Here is a 17,329-nt window from a genome sequence, read left to right as displayed (position 1 = left end):
GGGTGGCTATTCTGTTTTTGTCCAGATGGACTTTCCACCCGAATTCCTAGTTTTTAAGTATCTGCCTTATTTTAAAACTCATAAAGTCTACGTGCACCCTGACTCTGGCTAGTTCTAGACGACTAGTTTGACTCTGTGGACTCCCAGGCAGGATCCTCCAGTGTTTACAACCTGCTGCTGCCAATCCTGTCTTGCCATTCCTTTTCTGCTCTAGCTTCTCACCCAGTAGTCAGAAACCAGGGCTATATTCAGTCCAGAAATAAACAGTACAGACATAAAATAAATGCTTAACCATAACTTTTCTAAATTATATTCTGCTCTTGGGCTAAGGGAAATTGAGTAAAAAGTAAAGAATTACTATTAGGATGTTTTCAAGTTAGCTCATGGCAATTGTGTAAACAGAGAAATGTATAGGTGTAAAGTAAGTAACTGCCAATTTTCAGTTGATGAATACTCTATATGGAAAGTGTGTTGAAATGGGACATTTTAAGCTTTTTATAAGTTGATATTTTGGTCTATGATCCTAAGCACTTTAGTTTTAAAGCTATAACTAAATTTCAAAAGATTTACCAGTCATCAGATCGAGTGCCTTCTTCAAAGTGGATATTTCCCACCGTCTCCAATTCAATTAACAAAAATGGGATTAATAAACTATGACTTTTCTTCTTTCGCTTTACTTCAATATGATAAATTGCTTCAATTCTATTTAAGAAAAAAAACAAACATTAAAATTATCTAAAAATCACAACACTAAAATTTATGATAGCTTCTTCTAAGATGATGTCAAAATATAAGGCTTTCATCAGTGGATAAAGAAAGCTTGATGTTAACAGTTAAATCAAGTAAAAGACATTCTATTTTTGGCAATTATAATCACCTCAAATTTTGTTAACCTCAGAAGAAGTGAAGGTTAGAAGACTCCTGGCTTTACCATTTATGATTCTCAGATTTTAGACAAATCACAACATTTTTCTACTGCAATTTCTCAGAAAATAACATTATTGACAGTACTTATACCTGAATAGGCCTTTTTGAGGATTATATGCAAAATATATGTAAAGCTCTTAGAAAAGAATTTGGCACTGAGGAAGAACTCAGTAAGTATTAGTTATTATTTTGTTAGTATTATTATAGGGCAAACTAACTTATCCACTTAGTGCCCTCTTAAGTAAAAGGAAACTCACAGTACTTACTAAGTCTTCTTGATTTCTGTTTCTAGTTGATACTCAACCTGAATTTGTTTCTACATATTTCCAGACAACTTTTGTATGTGCTTTGCCCAGTCTCATCTATGTTGTGAGTTTCTGCACCAGTAGCAGCTAATGTTAAAAAAAACTAATGTTTTTAGTTTGCAGATACTAGAGTAACGGTGCAACAAGAAGCCACTCAAAGGAAATGCACTGTTTCTAGTGAAGTATTGCCTCTGTAAAAAACTAAATTTAGCTTTGAACCAGAGATGCCCATCTCGCCTAAGAACTGGGCTGGAAACACATTTTGTATTGTACTTCATACTGTAATTCTTTCCATTCCTGAAGGAGAGAATTGGGCTCAACTAATGACCTAGAACTTTCTTTTTCTTCATGTTTCAAATTTGAACAACTAGATAATTCATTAAACATACTCATCTAGTTTTTTGTTCCAGAATGTTACCCTTTCATTCAAGGCATTTAGTTTGATCACTATCTTCTGTTGAAGACTTGGTTCTTCTGTGACAGTTTCACAGATTTTTGATTTTTCAAGCTCAGTTACTTTATTGTTATTGGATCTATCATTGTGTCCTTTCCCAGATCCTTTGAGTTCAGTCAGTTCCCGTTCCAACTGTTGAAATCAATGTGCCAGAGAGCAAAATCATTTAGTGGAATCTATTAAATATTTAGTTAACTTAAATTAGTAAAGTAGAAACCTAGATATAAATAAGTCAAACTTCATAAAACCATGGCAAACACATGATTATAACTTTAGTTCAAGTTCAGTCACCCAGTTTCTCTTGCCCAAATGAAAGAATATTAACTACTTCAAACATAGCAGTCCTCTCAATTGAAAATGAGAAAAGCAAAGAAGTAAATTTTAAAATATTATTGATGAGTTAGCTTCCATTAAAGTAAAATGATAAGAAATGCTGGTTTTGATACAAAGAAAATACCTAAACTAGAAATAATGTGACTTTTACCACTCCTACTTTTCAATTTTTCAACTATTTTGGTATTCTGGGAAAAATTAACATAAAAATACATAAAAGCATGGGTATAGCAGTGCACATTTTTCTCTTTGCCTCAGTCTCCTATATGACTCTGCAAAATAGTTATCAACATAACTATTGATATTTGGGATTTTTTTTTGTTCATAAAGGACTTTTTTGCATTCATTGGTATTTTTAAAATGTATTATATTAAAGTATAAGATTTATCTTTATTATGGAGGTTTTGAACCTTCCCTTAAATTTTGAGCCCAGAGTGAGTGCCTCACTTGCCTTACCCTAACCCCAGTCTTGTAGGATGGATTTCAAGATAAATTGTACTGTACACAGACAGGTATATACAAATAGACTAAATTGTTAAGTTTCCCTACTCCCTTCTCTGTAATGGCTATATATAGTTGTTAAAAAACCAAGTAAGCATATTTTATAAAATTGTCTGTAGTTTATAAAACCTATAGCTATTATTTTTCACATATTAATATATCCATTTACACATGAAAATGGCAGATAAAGAGTGATTTCCATATACTGGTTCTCCTGTGATTTCTTATTCAAATAAATAATTTAAATTATGTTAAGGTTTTAACTTTAAGAATATTTTTTTACTATAACTGAATTTAAACTTGTTCATTTCAGAAAGAGTATTAATGTATTTAAAAACTTGGTTTTTAATGGCTACATACCATTCTATCTTAAGAATGAATAATTCTTCCTATCTTTTTAAATTTAAACATTTAGGTAGTTTCCAGTTTTTATTATTATTAATAGCACAGTGATGAATATTCTTATATATAAGTATTTATCCAAATCTAGTAGTAGATTTACTGGGTCAAAGGCTATGAGCATTTTTAGACTGTTAGTAATATATATGACCCAATTACACTCTCATCAGTGGTGTAATAGTGTCATACCCATCTTTACCAGGTGGGCTTCCCAGGTGGCTCAGAAGTAAAGAATCTGCCTGCCGATGAAGGAGATGCAGAAGACTCGAGTTCAATCCCTGGGTTGTGAAGATCCCCTGGAGTAGGAAATGACTATCCATTCCAGTATTCTTGCCTGAAAAGAATCCCATGGACAGAAGAGCCTAGTGGGCTACAGTCCATGGGGTTGCAAACAGTCAGAAGCGACTGAGCATGCACACATGCATCTTCACCAGGCAGGCTACGACAAATTTATAGGTGAAAATGGTTGCTTGTTGTCTTATTTCATACCCAGAAATTAACAGTCAGACTGAGGTCTTCTTTCAAATGTTTATTAGTCAGTTTTTATTTCTTCTATTGTAAAACGAAAGTTCATGGAATTTGTTCAATTTTTCTATCTGGATATTTCCTTTTTGTTTTGTTTACGAGTACCTTTATCCTAAACAAAATTTTTCAGATTGTCATTTATTATTTATTTTCATTAATGATGCTTTTTAGTACAAAAGCACTTTTTAAAATCAAATCTTAATTCTGTCCTTCATGATTTATAGTGTTTTTCTAGAGTTTATAGTATTTTTCTTATTTGGCAGACTGAGATCAGTCAAATATATTAATCTATATATTCTCTGCCTTTTTATGATTTTATTTTTACATTTAATTATTTTTCCCCATTATATTAGCTTTTGGTAAAGTATAAAGTAAGGACTCAATTCTCCTACTCCCAAGTAGTGTGACTATTTTCGTAACACTATTGTTTAAATACACCATTATTTTCCTATACTTTTTAAATACAATAAATTCTGATACATACAAAATTCTGTTTTGAGGTAATTCTTCATTTTTCAGAGTCCACTTTTAGTAAAGGAAATTCAATTTATTCTAAATAAAAAAGGAACATATAACTACTAAAGTATAGCTTGTTATAAAGTTCCCACCATGTTGTATACCTTAATAGTGTTAGTGAAGGAATATTTTAGCTCTTTAAACAAAAAATGAATTTTGAGCACAGCCTGCTGGTATCTAATAAAAATGCAGTGAAATAAGTCTCACAGATCTCTATAACTCAGTGAATCATATTGAATTACCCAGTATTTTTAAAATTCTGTAAATTAATAAGCCTATACCCTTTTTAAATTGCAGACTTCTAAGCACAGAATGAAGCCAAGTTAAGTACCTAGAATCAAAACATTTTCAGGGCAAACTTACTTGAAACTTGGTACTAATGTATATGTATAATTCTATACATATATATAAAATTTAAAAGATAATGCCATCTGCCAGTTTTCTTAAGACATGGCTATTGAAATTTTACGATATTATCTTACATTTTTTTTCAAAAAGTTGAATAATTTTATTCGTTCTTCTGGCAACTTCTGTAATTTACATTTTCGATCATTTAGTTTTTCAAGATCTTCATTAAGATGCCTCTGAACAGTTTTTATGCGCATATTGTAATACATTATTTTTTTCATTGCTGTGGTCTAAAAGTGAGAAAAAACCCAGAAGGTTAGCTGAAACAAAACATTATAGGTAATTATTAGTGGTATTATATGAGTATGGTGTGTTTATATAAAAATTTAAAGTTTTACATGCTCAGTTACTAATAATATTAGTTGAAATGATAATGGTTATACAGAATTCTCTACTCAAATTTAATAAGCAAAATATAAAAATCTCAAAGATTTTCTCTGTGGGTAATATTTTAAGTGTGGGGCATATTTACATTTACTTTCAGGATGCCAACATAAAGAGAATATAGATAGAACTCAATTTACAAATATCATTTAGGTAATGCAGCAGTACTACTAAAGCTAATGTATTATTCCTATTTGATTAATTGAAAAAATAAATTTAAGATAATAAAAGCAAAGGTAACATTGTTCATTTTTTAAAATCATGTTTAAGAAATAGCATTTCATGTTTTTTTTTACAAATTTGTAAAATGATGCTCTAGATGAATTTGTTTTAGATTAAGCAAGTTACTAAACTGTCAATCTAATTCAGTTATCTTGAATTTCTTAATATCAATGGATCATGTAGTTATTAATACTTATCATGATAAACTGATTAAATCCACCATTAAGTAATACACCAGGCACCAGGAGCTTTGCAGGCACAACTAGCTTCTCCCCATTTTACAGACTGGAAAGTGGAGGCTCGAGAAATCTTGGAAAGCACTTCAGGTTTCTTAAGAGAACCATGGCCAGTCTGCCTCAGAAACTCCTGTTCTTTCCATGGCACCTGGGAGTTTCCTTGACCTTGAGCTTCTTCCTTTTTGGATTTCTTGATATGGGTGTGGTGGATTCTTTACCAGCTGAGCCACTGGGAGTTATATCACATTTGATAAAGACATCATAGTGGTGAACCAGACATGTTCCCAGTACTGCACATGATTTACAGTTTAGTGGGAGGATATAGATCAAGCCCTGAGCCTTTGGAGTGGGAGCACTGACTCCAAGATCCTAGACTACCAGAGAACTAACCCTCAGGTCAGTTCAGTTCAGTCACTCAGTTGTGTCCAACTCATTGTGACCCCAAGGACTGTCCATCACCAACTCCTGGAGTTTACTCAAACTCATGTCCATTGAATCGGTGATGACATCCAACCATCTCATCCTCTGTCGTCCCCTTCTACTCCTGCCTTCAATCTTTCCCAGCATCAGGGTCTTTTCAAATGAGTCAGCTCTTCACATCAGGTGGCGAAAGTATTGGAGTTTCAGCTTAAGCATCAGTCCTTCCAATGAATATTCAGGACTGATTTCCTTTAGGATGGACTGGTTGGATATCCTTGCGGTCCAAGGGACTCTCAAGAGTCTTCTCTAACACCACATTTCAAAAGCATCAATTCTTCAGCACTTAGCTTTCCTTATAGTCCAACTCTCACATCCATACATGACTACTGGAAATACCAGAGCTTTGACTAGATGGACCTTTGTTGCCAAAGTAATGTCTCTGATTTTAATATGCTGTTTAGGTTAGTCATGACTTTTCTTCCAAGGAGCAAGCATCATTTAATTTCATGGCTGCAGTCACCATCTGCAGTGATTTTGGAACTCCCCAAAATAGTCTGTCACAATTTCCATTGTTTTCCCATGTATTTGCCATGAAGTGATGGGACCAGATGCCATGATCTTAGTCTTCTGAATGTTGAGTTTTAAGCCAACTTTTTCACTCTCCTCTTTCACTTTCATCAAGAGGCTCTTTAGTTCTTCTTCACTTTCTTCCATAAGTGTGGTGCCATCTACATATCTGATGCTATTGATATTTCTCCTGGCAATCTTGATTCCAGCTTGTGCTTCATCCAGTCCAGCATTTCTCATGATGTACTCTGGACATAAGTTAAATAAGCAGGGTGACAATATACAGCCTTGACGTTCTCCTTTCCCTATTTGGAACCAGTCTATTGTTCCATGTCCAGAATTTTCCACAGTTTGTTGTGATCCACACAGTCAAAGGCTTTGGCATAGTCAATAAAGCAGTAGTAGATGTTTTTCTGGAACTCTCTAGCTTTTTTGATGATCCAACAGATGTTGGCAATTTGATTTCTGGTTCCTCTGCCTTTTCCAAATCCAGCTTGAATCTGGAAGTTCATAGTTCACATACTGTTGAAGCCTGGATTGGAGAATTTTGAGCATTACTTTGCTAGCGGAACTAACCCGGACAGTTAGTTCAGTCGCTCAGTCGTGTCCGACTCTTTGTGACCCCATGAATCACAGCACACCAGGCCTCCCTGTCCATCACCAACTCCCGGAGTTCTCCCAGACTCATGTCCATCGAGTCAGTGATGCCATCCAGCCATCTCATCCTCTGTGGTCCCCTTCTCCTCCTGCCCCCAATCCCTCCCAGCATCAGAGTCTTTTCCAATGAGTCAACTCTTCGTATGAGGTGGCCAAAGTACTGGAGTTTCAGCTTTAGCATCAGTCCTTCCAAAGAAATCCCAGGGCTAATCTCCTTCAGAATGGACTGGTTGGATCTCCTTGCAGTCCAAGGGACTCTCAAGAGTCTTCTCCAACACCACAGTTCAAAAGCATCAATTCTTCAGCACTCAGCCTTCTTCACAGTCCAACTCTCACATCCATACATGACCACAGGAAAAACCATAGCCTTGACTAGACGACTAGGGAGTATCAAATAGTGAGAACTCACACAAAGGAAACCACTTGAATACAAGACCTGGCATCACCCAACCACCAGTAGCACCTTGTGCAGGACACCTCGTCTAAACAACAAACAAAACAAAAATACAAATGCAATCATCAGCATTTTACCAGTAGTCATGTACAGTTATGAGAGTTGGACTATAAAGAAAGCTGAGCACCGAAGAATTGATGCTTTTGAACTGTGGTGTTGGAGAAGAGTCTTGAGAGTCCCTTGGGCACCAAGGAGATCCAACCAGTCCATCCTAAAGGAAATCAGTCCTGAATACTCATTGGAAGGACTGATAGTGAAGCTGAAACTTCAATACTTTGGCCACCTGATGCAAAGAACTGACTCACTAGAAAAGACCCTAATGCTGGGAAAGACTGAAGGCAGAAGGAGAAGGGGCTGACAGGATGAGATGGTTGGATGGGATCACTGACCTGATGGACATGAGTTTGAGTAAGCTCCAGGAGTTGGTGATGGACAGGGAAGCCTGGCGTGCTGCAGTCCATGGGGTTACAAAGAATCAGACATGACTAAGCAGCTGAACTGAAATGAACTGATTCATCAGCAGACAGGATTACCACCTCAGTCAGCCTTGCCCATCAGATGAAAAACAAACAAACAAACAAAAACTCAGCACAAATCTCACCCTATATGAAGCTTACACAAACCAGTGGACCAACCTTAGGAGGGCAGAAACCAAAAGGAAGAAAGAACTCAACCTTGAAGCCTATAAAAAGGAGACCTCAAACACATTAAGTTAAAAAAAATAATGAAAAGGCAGAGAAAAACTACACAAATGAAGGAACAAACTAGAAACACAGAAGTCCAAATAAATGAAGAGGAAATAGGCAAACTACCTGAAAAAGAATTCAGAAAATGATAGTAAAGATGATTAAAAACCTTGCTGACAGAATGGAGAAAATGCAAGTATCAATTAACAAAGATCCAGAAGAATTAAAGAATAAACATACAGAGACAAAAGGATTACTGAAATTAAAAATACTGTAGAAGGAATCAATGGCAGAATATCTGAAGCAGAAGAATGAATCACTGAGCTGGAAGATTAAATGGTGGAAATAACTTCTGAAGAAAAGAAAGTAAGAAGAATGAAAAGAACTGAGGACAGTCTCAGAGATCTCTGGGACAATATAAACATATCAACATTCTAATTACAGGGGTCCCAGAAGAAGAAGAAAAAAAGAAAGGGTATGAGAACATTTTTAAAGAGATTATAGTTGAAAATTTCCCCAACATGGAAAAGGAAATAGTTAATCAAGTCCAAGAGGCACAAAGATTACCATACAGGATAAACCCAAGAAGAAACATGCCAAGACACACACTAATCAAACTAACAAAGACTAAACACAAAGAAAGAATATTAAAAGCAGCAAGGGAAAAGCAACAGGTAACATACAAGGGAAACCCCATATGCTTAACAGCTGATCTTTCAGCAGAAACTCTGCAGGCCAGAAGGGAATGGCAGGATATATTTAAAGTACTGAAAGGGAAAAATCTACAGCCAAGATTACTGTACCTGGGAAGGATCTCATTCAAAATTGATGGAGAAATAAAAAGCTTTTCAGACAAACAGAAGTTAAAGAGAATTCAGTACCACCAAACCAGCTTTACAACAAATGTTAAAGGGACTTTATAGTCAAGAAATATAAGAGAAGAAAAAATATCTACAAAATCAACCCCAAACAATTAAGAAAATGGCAATAGGAACATATATATCAATAATTACTTTAAATGTAAATAAGCTAAATGTTCCAAACAAAAGACACAGACTGGCTGAATGAATACAAAAACAAGACCTAAATATATGCTGTCTACAAGAAACCCACTTCAGACCTAAAGACCCATATAGACTGAAAGTGAGAGGATGGAAAAATACATTCCATGCATACGGGAAGCAAAAGAAAGCTGGAGTAGCAATCCTCATGTCAGACAAAATAGACCCTAAAATAAAGAAGATTACAAGAGATAAGGGAGGACACTACATAATGATAAGGAATCAATCCAAGAGGAAGACATAATTGTAAATATCTATGCACCCAACATAGGAGCACCTCAATACATAAGACAAACACTAACAGACATAAAGGAGAAACTGACAATAACACAATAATAGTAGGAGACTTTACCACCCCACTCCACACCAATGGAAAGATCATCAAAACAGAAAATTAATAAGGAAACACAAGTCTTAAATGATACATTACATGAAATGGATCTCACTGATATCTTCAGGACATTCCATCCAAATGCAGAAGAGTACACCTTCTTCTCAAGTGCACATGGAACATCCTCCAGGATAGACCACATCTTGGGTCACAAATCAAACCTCAGTAAATTAAAGAAAACTGAAATCACATCAAGCATCTTCTCTGACCACAATGCTATGAGACTAGATATCAATTACAAGAAAAAAACTATAAGAAACACAAACACATGGAAATTAAACAACACGTTTCTAAATAACCAACAGGTTACTGAAGAAATCAAAAGGGAAATCAAAGAATTTCTAGAGACAAATGACAATGAAAAGACAACAATTCAAAACCTATCAGTTCAGTTCAGTTCAGTTCAGTCACTCAGTCATGTCCAACTCTTTCTTTTTTTTTTTTAATTTAATTTTATTTTTAAACTTTACATAATTGTATTAGTTTTGCCAAATATCAAAATGAATCCACCACAGGTATACATGTTCTGACCCCATGGACTGCATCACGCCAGGCCTCCCTGTTCATCACCAACTCCTGGAGTTTACTCAAACTCATGTCCATTGGGTCAGTGATGCCAATCAACCATCTCAGCCTCTGTCGTTCCCTTCTCCTCCTGCCTTCAATCTTTCCCAGCATCAGGGTCTTTTCTAGTAAGTCAGTTCTTTGCATCAGGTGGCCAAAGTATTGGAGTTTCAGCTTCAGTATCAGTCCTTCCAATGAATGTTTTAGGACTGATTTCCTTTAGGATGGACTGGTTTGATCTCCTTGCTGCCCAAGGGACTCAAGAGTCTTCTCCAATACCACAGTTCAAAACCATCAATTCTTCAGCACTCAGCTGTCTGTATAGTCCAATTCTCACATCCATACATGACTACTGGAAAAACCATAGTTTGACAAGATGGACCTTTGTTGGCAAAGTAATATCTCTGCTTTTTAATATGCTGGCTAGGTTGATCACAACTTTTCTTCCAAGGAGCAAACATATTTTAATTTCATGGCTTCAGTCACCATCTGAAATGATTTTTGAGCCCCAAAAATAAAGTCTGTCACTGTTTCCACTGTTTCCCCATCTATTTGCCATGAAGTAATGGGACCAGATGCCATGATCTTAGTTTTCTGAATGTTGAGTTTTAGGCCTACATTTTTACTCTCCTCTATCACTTTCATCAAGAGGCTCTTTAGTTCTTCTTCACTTTCTGCCATAAGGATGGTGTCATCTGCATATCTGAGGTTATTGATATTTCTCCCGGTGATCTTGATTCCAGCTTGTGCTTCATCCAGCCCAGCATTTCTCCTGATGTATTCTGCATGTAAGTTAAATAAGCAGGGTGACAATATACAGCCTTGACATACTCCTTTCCCGATCTGGAACCAGTCTGTTGTTCCATGTCCAGTTCTAACTTTTGCTTCCTGACCTGCATACAGATTTCTCAAGAGGCAGGTCAAAACCTATGGGATGCAGCAAAAGCAGTTCTAAGAAGGAAGTTTATAGCAATACCTCAAGAATCAGGAAAAACATCAAATAGACAACCTAACTTTACACCCAAACAACTGGAAAAGAAGAAGAAAAAAAACCCCCAAGATTAGTAGAAGGAAAGAAACATAAAGATCTGAGCAGAAATAAATGAAAAAGAACTGAAAGAAACAATAGTAAAGATTAATAAAACTAAAGCTGGTTCTTTGAGAAGATAAACAAAATTGACAAACCGTTAGCCAGACTCATCAAGAAAAAAAGAGAGAAGAGTCAAATCAACAAAATTAGAAATGAAAAAGGAGAGGTTACAACAGACAATGCATAAGTACAAAGGATTATAAGAGACTATTATGAACAACTATATGGCAATAAAATGGATAACCTGGAAGAAATGGACAGATTCTTAGAAAAGTTCAATCTTCCAAGAGTGAACCAGGAAGAAACAGAAATTATGAACAACCCAATTACAAGCACTGAAATTGAAGCCTGTGATCAAAAATCTACCAAAACACAAAAGCCCAGTACGAGATGACTTCACAGGAGAACTCTATCAAACATTTAGAGAAGAGATAATGCCTATCCTTCTAAAGTGAGAGTTTCTCAGTTGTGTCTGACTCTTTGATACAGTCCATGGAATTCTCCAGGCCAGAATACTGGAGTGGGTAGCTTTTCCTTTCTCCAGGGGATCTTCCCAACCCAGGGATTGAACCCAGATCTCCCAGATTGCAGGTAGATTCTTTACTAGCTGAGCCACAAGGGAAGCCCAAAGTTAATACCACCTATTATCTTGTCCAACTCTTTGTGAGCCCATGGACATCCATGGAATTCTCTAGGCCAGAATACTGAAGTGGGATTGAATCCAAGTCTCCCACATTGCAGGTAGATTCTTTACCAGTTGAGCCACATGGTAAAACTCTTTCAAAATTTTTCAAAAACAAAAAAAACTCTTTAAAAAAATTGCAGAGGAAGGAACACTTTCAAACTCATTCTATGAGGCCATCATCACCCCGATACCAAAACCAGACAAAGACATGAAAAAAGAAAACTACAGGCCAATATTAGTGATAAACACAAATGCAAAAATCCTCAACAAAATCTTAGCAAACAGAATTCAGCAACACATCAAAAAGCTCATACACCATGATCAAGTTGGGTTCATTCCAGGGATGCAAGGATTCTTCAATATATGCAAATCAATCAATGTGATACACCATATTAACAAACTGAAAGATAAAAACCATATGACCATCTGAATAGATGCAGAAAAAGCCTTTGACAAAATTCAGCACCCATTTATGATTAAAACTCTTCAAAAAATTTGCATAGAAGAAACCTACCTCAACATAGTAAAGGCCATATATGATAAGCCTACAGCAAACATTATTCTCAATGGTGAAAAACTGAAAGCATTCCCCCTAAGATCAGGAACAAGAAAGGGTGTCCACTTTCACCACTATTATTCAGCATAGTTCTAGAAGTCCTAGCTACAGCAATCAGAGAAGAAAAAGAAATTAAAGGAATCCAGTTCAGAAAAGAAGAAGTAAAGCTCTCACTGCTTGCAGATGACATGATACTGTATATGCTGCTGCTGCTGCTGCTAAGTTGCTTCAGTCGTGTCTGACTCTGTGTGACCCCATAGATGGCAGCCCAACAGGCTCCCCCGTCCCTGGGATTCTCCAGGCAAGAACACTGGAGTGGGGTGCCATTTCCTTCTCCAATGCATGAAAGTGAAAAGTGAAAGTGAAGTCGCTCAGTCATATCCAACTCCTTGTGACCCCATGGACTGCAGCCTACCAGGCTTCTCCATCCATGGAATTTTCCAGGCAAGAGTACCGGAGTGGGGTGCCATTGCCATAGAAAACCCTAAAGATAGTATCAGAAAATTAGTAGAGCTAATCAGTGAATTTAGCAAAGCTGCAGGATACAAAATCAATACACAGAAATCACTTGCATTTCTATATACTAACAATGAAAAATTAGAAAGAGAAATTAAGGAATCAATCCCATTCACCACTGCAACAAAAAGAATTAAATATCTAGGAATAAATTTCCCTAAGGAGAGAAAACAACTGAATACAGAAAATTTTAAGACACTGATGAAAGAAATCAAAGATGACATAAACAGATGGGAGTGATATTCCATGTTCCTGTGTAGGAAGAATCAATATTGGGAAAATGACTATACTACCAAATGCAATCTACAGATTCAATGCAATCCCTATCAAATTACCAATGGTATTTTTCACAGAACTACATAAAAATTTTTCAAAATTCAAATGGAAACACAAAAGACCCCGAATAGCCAAAGAAGTCTTGAGAAAGAAGAATGAAGCTGGAGGAATCAACCTTCTTGACTTCAGATTATACTACAAAGCTACAGTCATCAAGACAGTATGGTACTGGCACAAAAACAGAAATATAGACCAATGAAACAGATAGAAAGCCCAGAAATAAACCCATGCACCTGTGGGTACCTTATTTTTGACAAAGGAGGCAAGAATATACAATGGGGCAAAGACAGCCTCTTCAATAAATGGTGCTGGGAAAACTGGACAGCTACATGTAAAAGAATGATATTAGAACACTTCCTAACACCATACACAAAGATAAACTCAAAATGGATTAATGACCTAAAGGTAAGGCCAGAAACTATAAAACTCTTAGAGGAAAACATAGGCAGAACACTCAATGACCTAAATCAAAGCAAGATCTTCCATGACCCACCTCCTAGAATAATGGAAATAAAAACAAAAGTAAACAAGTGGGACCTGATTAATTGTAAAAGCTTTTGCACAGCAAAGGAAACTATAAGCAAGACAACGCTCAGAATGGGAGAAAATGACAGCAAATAAAACAACTGACAAAGGATAAATTTCTAAAATATACAAGCAGCTCATACAACTCAATACCAGAAAAACAAACAACCCAATCAAAAAGTGGGAAAAAAGACCTAAACAGACATTTCTCCAAAGAATACATACAGATGGCTGACAAACACATGAAAAGACAGATGCTCAACATCGCTCATTTTTAGAGAAATGCAATTCCAAACTACAGTGAGATATCTCCTCAAACCAGTCAGAATGGCCATCATCAAAAAGTCTACAAACAATAAATGCAGAAGAGGGTGTGGAGAAAAGGGGACACTCTTGCCCTGTTGGTGGGAATGTAAACTGATATAGCCACTACAGAAGACAGTATGGAGATGCCTTAAAAAATTAGGAATAAAACCACCATATGACTCAGCAATCCCACTCCTAGGCATATACCCTGAGGAAACCAAAATTGAAAAAGACACATGTATCCCATTGTTCACTGCAGCACTATTTACAATAGCTAGAACATGGAAGCAACCTAGATGTCTATTGACAGATGAATGGATAAAGTTGTGGTACATATACACAATGGAATACTACTCAGCCATAAAAAGGAACACATTTGAGTCTGTTCTGATGAGGTGGATGAACACAGAACCTATTATACAGAATGAAGTGACTCAGAAAAAGAAAGATAAATATTGTATTCTAACACATATTCTAACACAGAATCTAGAAGAATGATACTGAAGAACTTATTTACAGGGCAGCAATGGGCAAACAGACATAGAGAATAGACTTATGGACATGGGGAGAGGGGAGGAGAGGGTGAGATGAATGAAAAGAGTAACATGGAAACTTACAAATAGATAGCCAATGGGAATTTGCTATATGGTTCAGGAAACTCTTTAACAGGGGCTCTGTATCAACCTAGAGGGGTGGGATGGAGAGGGAGATAGGAGGGAGGCTCCAAAAGGAGGGGAAATATATATACCTATGGCCGATTCATGTTGAAGTTTGACAGAAAACAACAAAATTCTATAAAGCAATTATCCTTCAATTAAAAAATAAATTAAAAAAAAATTAAAAATACAAAAAAGAAATACACAAAGTAAATGGTGCTTATGAGTTATACTAGTAAAAAGAACTAGCTGAGAAGAAAATAAACAAATCAGGTCATATTATTAATAATATTATTAATATAATATGACCTGGTTTTAACTATTTACCTGAAATAATGAAGAGATTTCTTTTTATCAGGAAATCTGTACTCAAATAAGTTGGAAGGCTTGTATACTGTTATCTGATTTACTTAGTAGAGAGTAGATAGTCAAGATCCCAACAGAATTATTTGGCATAAAAGATGGAATGGAAACAAATATATGAATGCTGAAAAAGCAAAATAATTCCCTTTCCCACACATGCTATGAAATTCTGAAACTGAAATCATTAAATCCTTGTGCAAAATATAAGGCATTCATAAAATTGGAGCATTTAAGAGTGGGGAAAGCTGTTTTGGGTGATGATTAGCAGATAAAAATTCCTGACCAAGAAGAGCTTGTTTCTTGGGTGCCACTAAGGCAAAAAAAAATCATTAACTAAGGAAAGGGCAAATGGTGCTTTTTTTTTTTTTTTTTGCCTACAAGTAGCAAGTAAAGTCAGGACCTACCTACCCAAGTGACACACCTACCCTACCTTCCCATCCACACCATGCCCTTGGTGATTCATCCAGTCCTCAGCTCGGTACTATCCTTCTGCTTTCAATTCTCATATTTATATCTTCAACCTAGGCGACTCTATTAAATAGACTCATATCTATCTCAGATGTTCAAAAGATTATTCAAACCTTCTGTGCTTAAAATTAGACTGTGATTCTTCCTTCTAAATGTATTCCTCCCATACTCTTCCTTATCTCATCAAATAGCAGCTCCTTTTCCTTCAGTTGCTTGGGCCAGTTGCTTGGAATTATTCTCTACTTTGTTCTTCTACACTTCAAATTCAATCTATCAGCAAATCCAGATGGGTCCCACCTTCTAACTACTACCACAATTTGATTACTTTTTACTACCTCCACTATAGTGTCCTGTATCAAACCATCAACATCTCTCATCCAAGTTTCTGGAACCTAACTGGTCTCTCTGCTTTCACCTTTCCCCTCAAATCCTCTATTCTTAATTTATTATCCAAAAAAAGATCCCTTTGCTTCTCTGGTGGCTCAGGCAGTAAAGAATCTGTCTGTAGTGTGGGAGACCAGGGTTTGATCCCTAGGTTGGGATGATCACCTGCAGAAAGGAATGGCTACCCACTCCAGTATTCTTGCCTGGAGAATTTCATGGTGGGCTACAGTCCATGAGGTCACAGAGTCAGACATGACTGAGTGATTAACACTTTAAAACATAAGGCATCTTGTTTCACCTCCTCTCAAAGTTTTCCAGTGGCCTCATATCACTGAAAGTAAAAGCCAAAGTTCTTATACCATTCTTCAGTCTCACATGGTTTGCCCCCCACCCCCCGACCCCGCCACTCCTGTATTCATCTCTTTCTCTCCTCTTTATTTCCTCAGCTCCAGCCAGACTAGCCTCCTTGTTGTTCTTAAAATATGAGAGGCATGCTCCTGCTTAAGGTCTTTGTTCTTGCTGATCCCTGAAGAGCTTGCCCCATTACTTCCTCAGTTCTCTGCTCAAATGTTGCCTAAATAAATAATTTCCAAACAATTCTTACAAAAAAGGCAATAACCCTTCCTCTGCGCCTACCAACAATCTTGTTTCCTTCACTGTGTTGTTCTCCATAGCATTTATCACCATCTGACATACTAGTTTTTTACTCATTTAGTCCTTATTATCTGTCTTCTCTCACTAGAATGTAAACTCCATTTGGAAGCAGGGGTTTTATCTATTTTGGTCATTTTATTTCTAGTGCCTTGAACTGTGTCTCAATGTCTAATAGGCATTAAATATTTGTTAGATAAATTAATCAGACAAGTAGTTTAATGAAACGCATTCACCCTGCTCACCTTTTAGAAAGTGTGTGATTAAAAAACACAGAGACGATAATGGAAATTTCAAAAATATGGTGTCACTGTGAAGTTTTGTAATTATTTTTGACTTAATACTGTTAGAGAAAACATTCCTACCTGACCCTCCAATGACTCTGAACCTCTGCTAGTAGACAATAACTATCTAGCTCTTTGCTCAATATTACAAGACAGCTCACTTCTTAGATTGGGATGGGAGAGAGGATAATCTCAGTTTTGAAAAGAAGAGAGGAAAGAAGGGAACTTGACAATAAATCCTCAGGCTAACAAAAGAAGAGAAACAAGATAAATGGGTAAAGACATTCTTCATCTGTGTTGAGATAATGGATGAACCACAAGGAAAGGATGGAAGGGCTTTATGTGGGGGCATCCACATGCTTGGCACATTCTAGATACTCATAAACTGTTTATTGAATGGTTAACTAAATGAACAAATGGGACTCAATGGACTGGAAGGAGAAGTAGAAATATATGGTGGAAAGAATATTAATAAACATGGTAAATTCCTATGAACTCT

At 36.3% G+C, this 17,329-nt stretch overlaps 1 protein-coding gene across 2 annotated transcripts in view; it reads right to left on the bottom strand.

The window, feature by feature from the left end:
- Window positions 1-17,329, bottom strand: part of LRRC9 (leucine rich repeat containing 9) — a 114,755-nt gene that overhangs the window by 78,652 nt on the left and 18,774 nt on the right. For both annotated transcript variants that reach the window (XM_061429042.1, XM_061429043.1), the window contains exons 8-10: window positions 4,443-4,598; window positions 1,622-1,818; window positions 571-702 (exon numbers count right to left, since the gene is read on the bottom strand). In XM_061429042.1, the coding sequence (XP_061285026.1) occupies window positions 571-702; window positions 1,622-1,818; window positions 4,443-4,598 (485 nt within the window). The remainder of the gene's footprint in view (window positions 1-570; window positions 703-1,621; window positions 1,819-4,442; window positions 4,599-17,329) is intronic.

Source organism: Bos javanicus, chromosome 10, assembly GCF_032452875.1.
Source record: "Bos javanicus breed banteng chromosome 10, ARS-OSU_banteng_1.0, whole genome shotgun sequence".
Lineage (NCBI taxonomy): Eukaryota > Metazoa > Chordata > Mammalia > Artiodactyla > Bovidae > Bos > Bos javanicus.
This window is presented reverse-complemented; position numbering and strand designations above follow the sequence as displayed.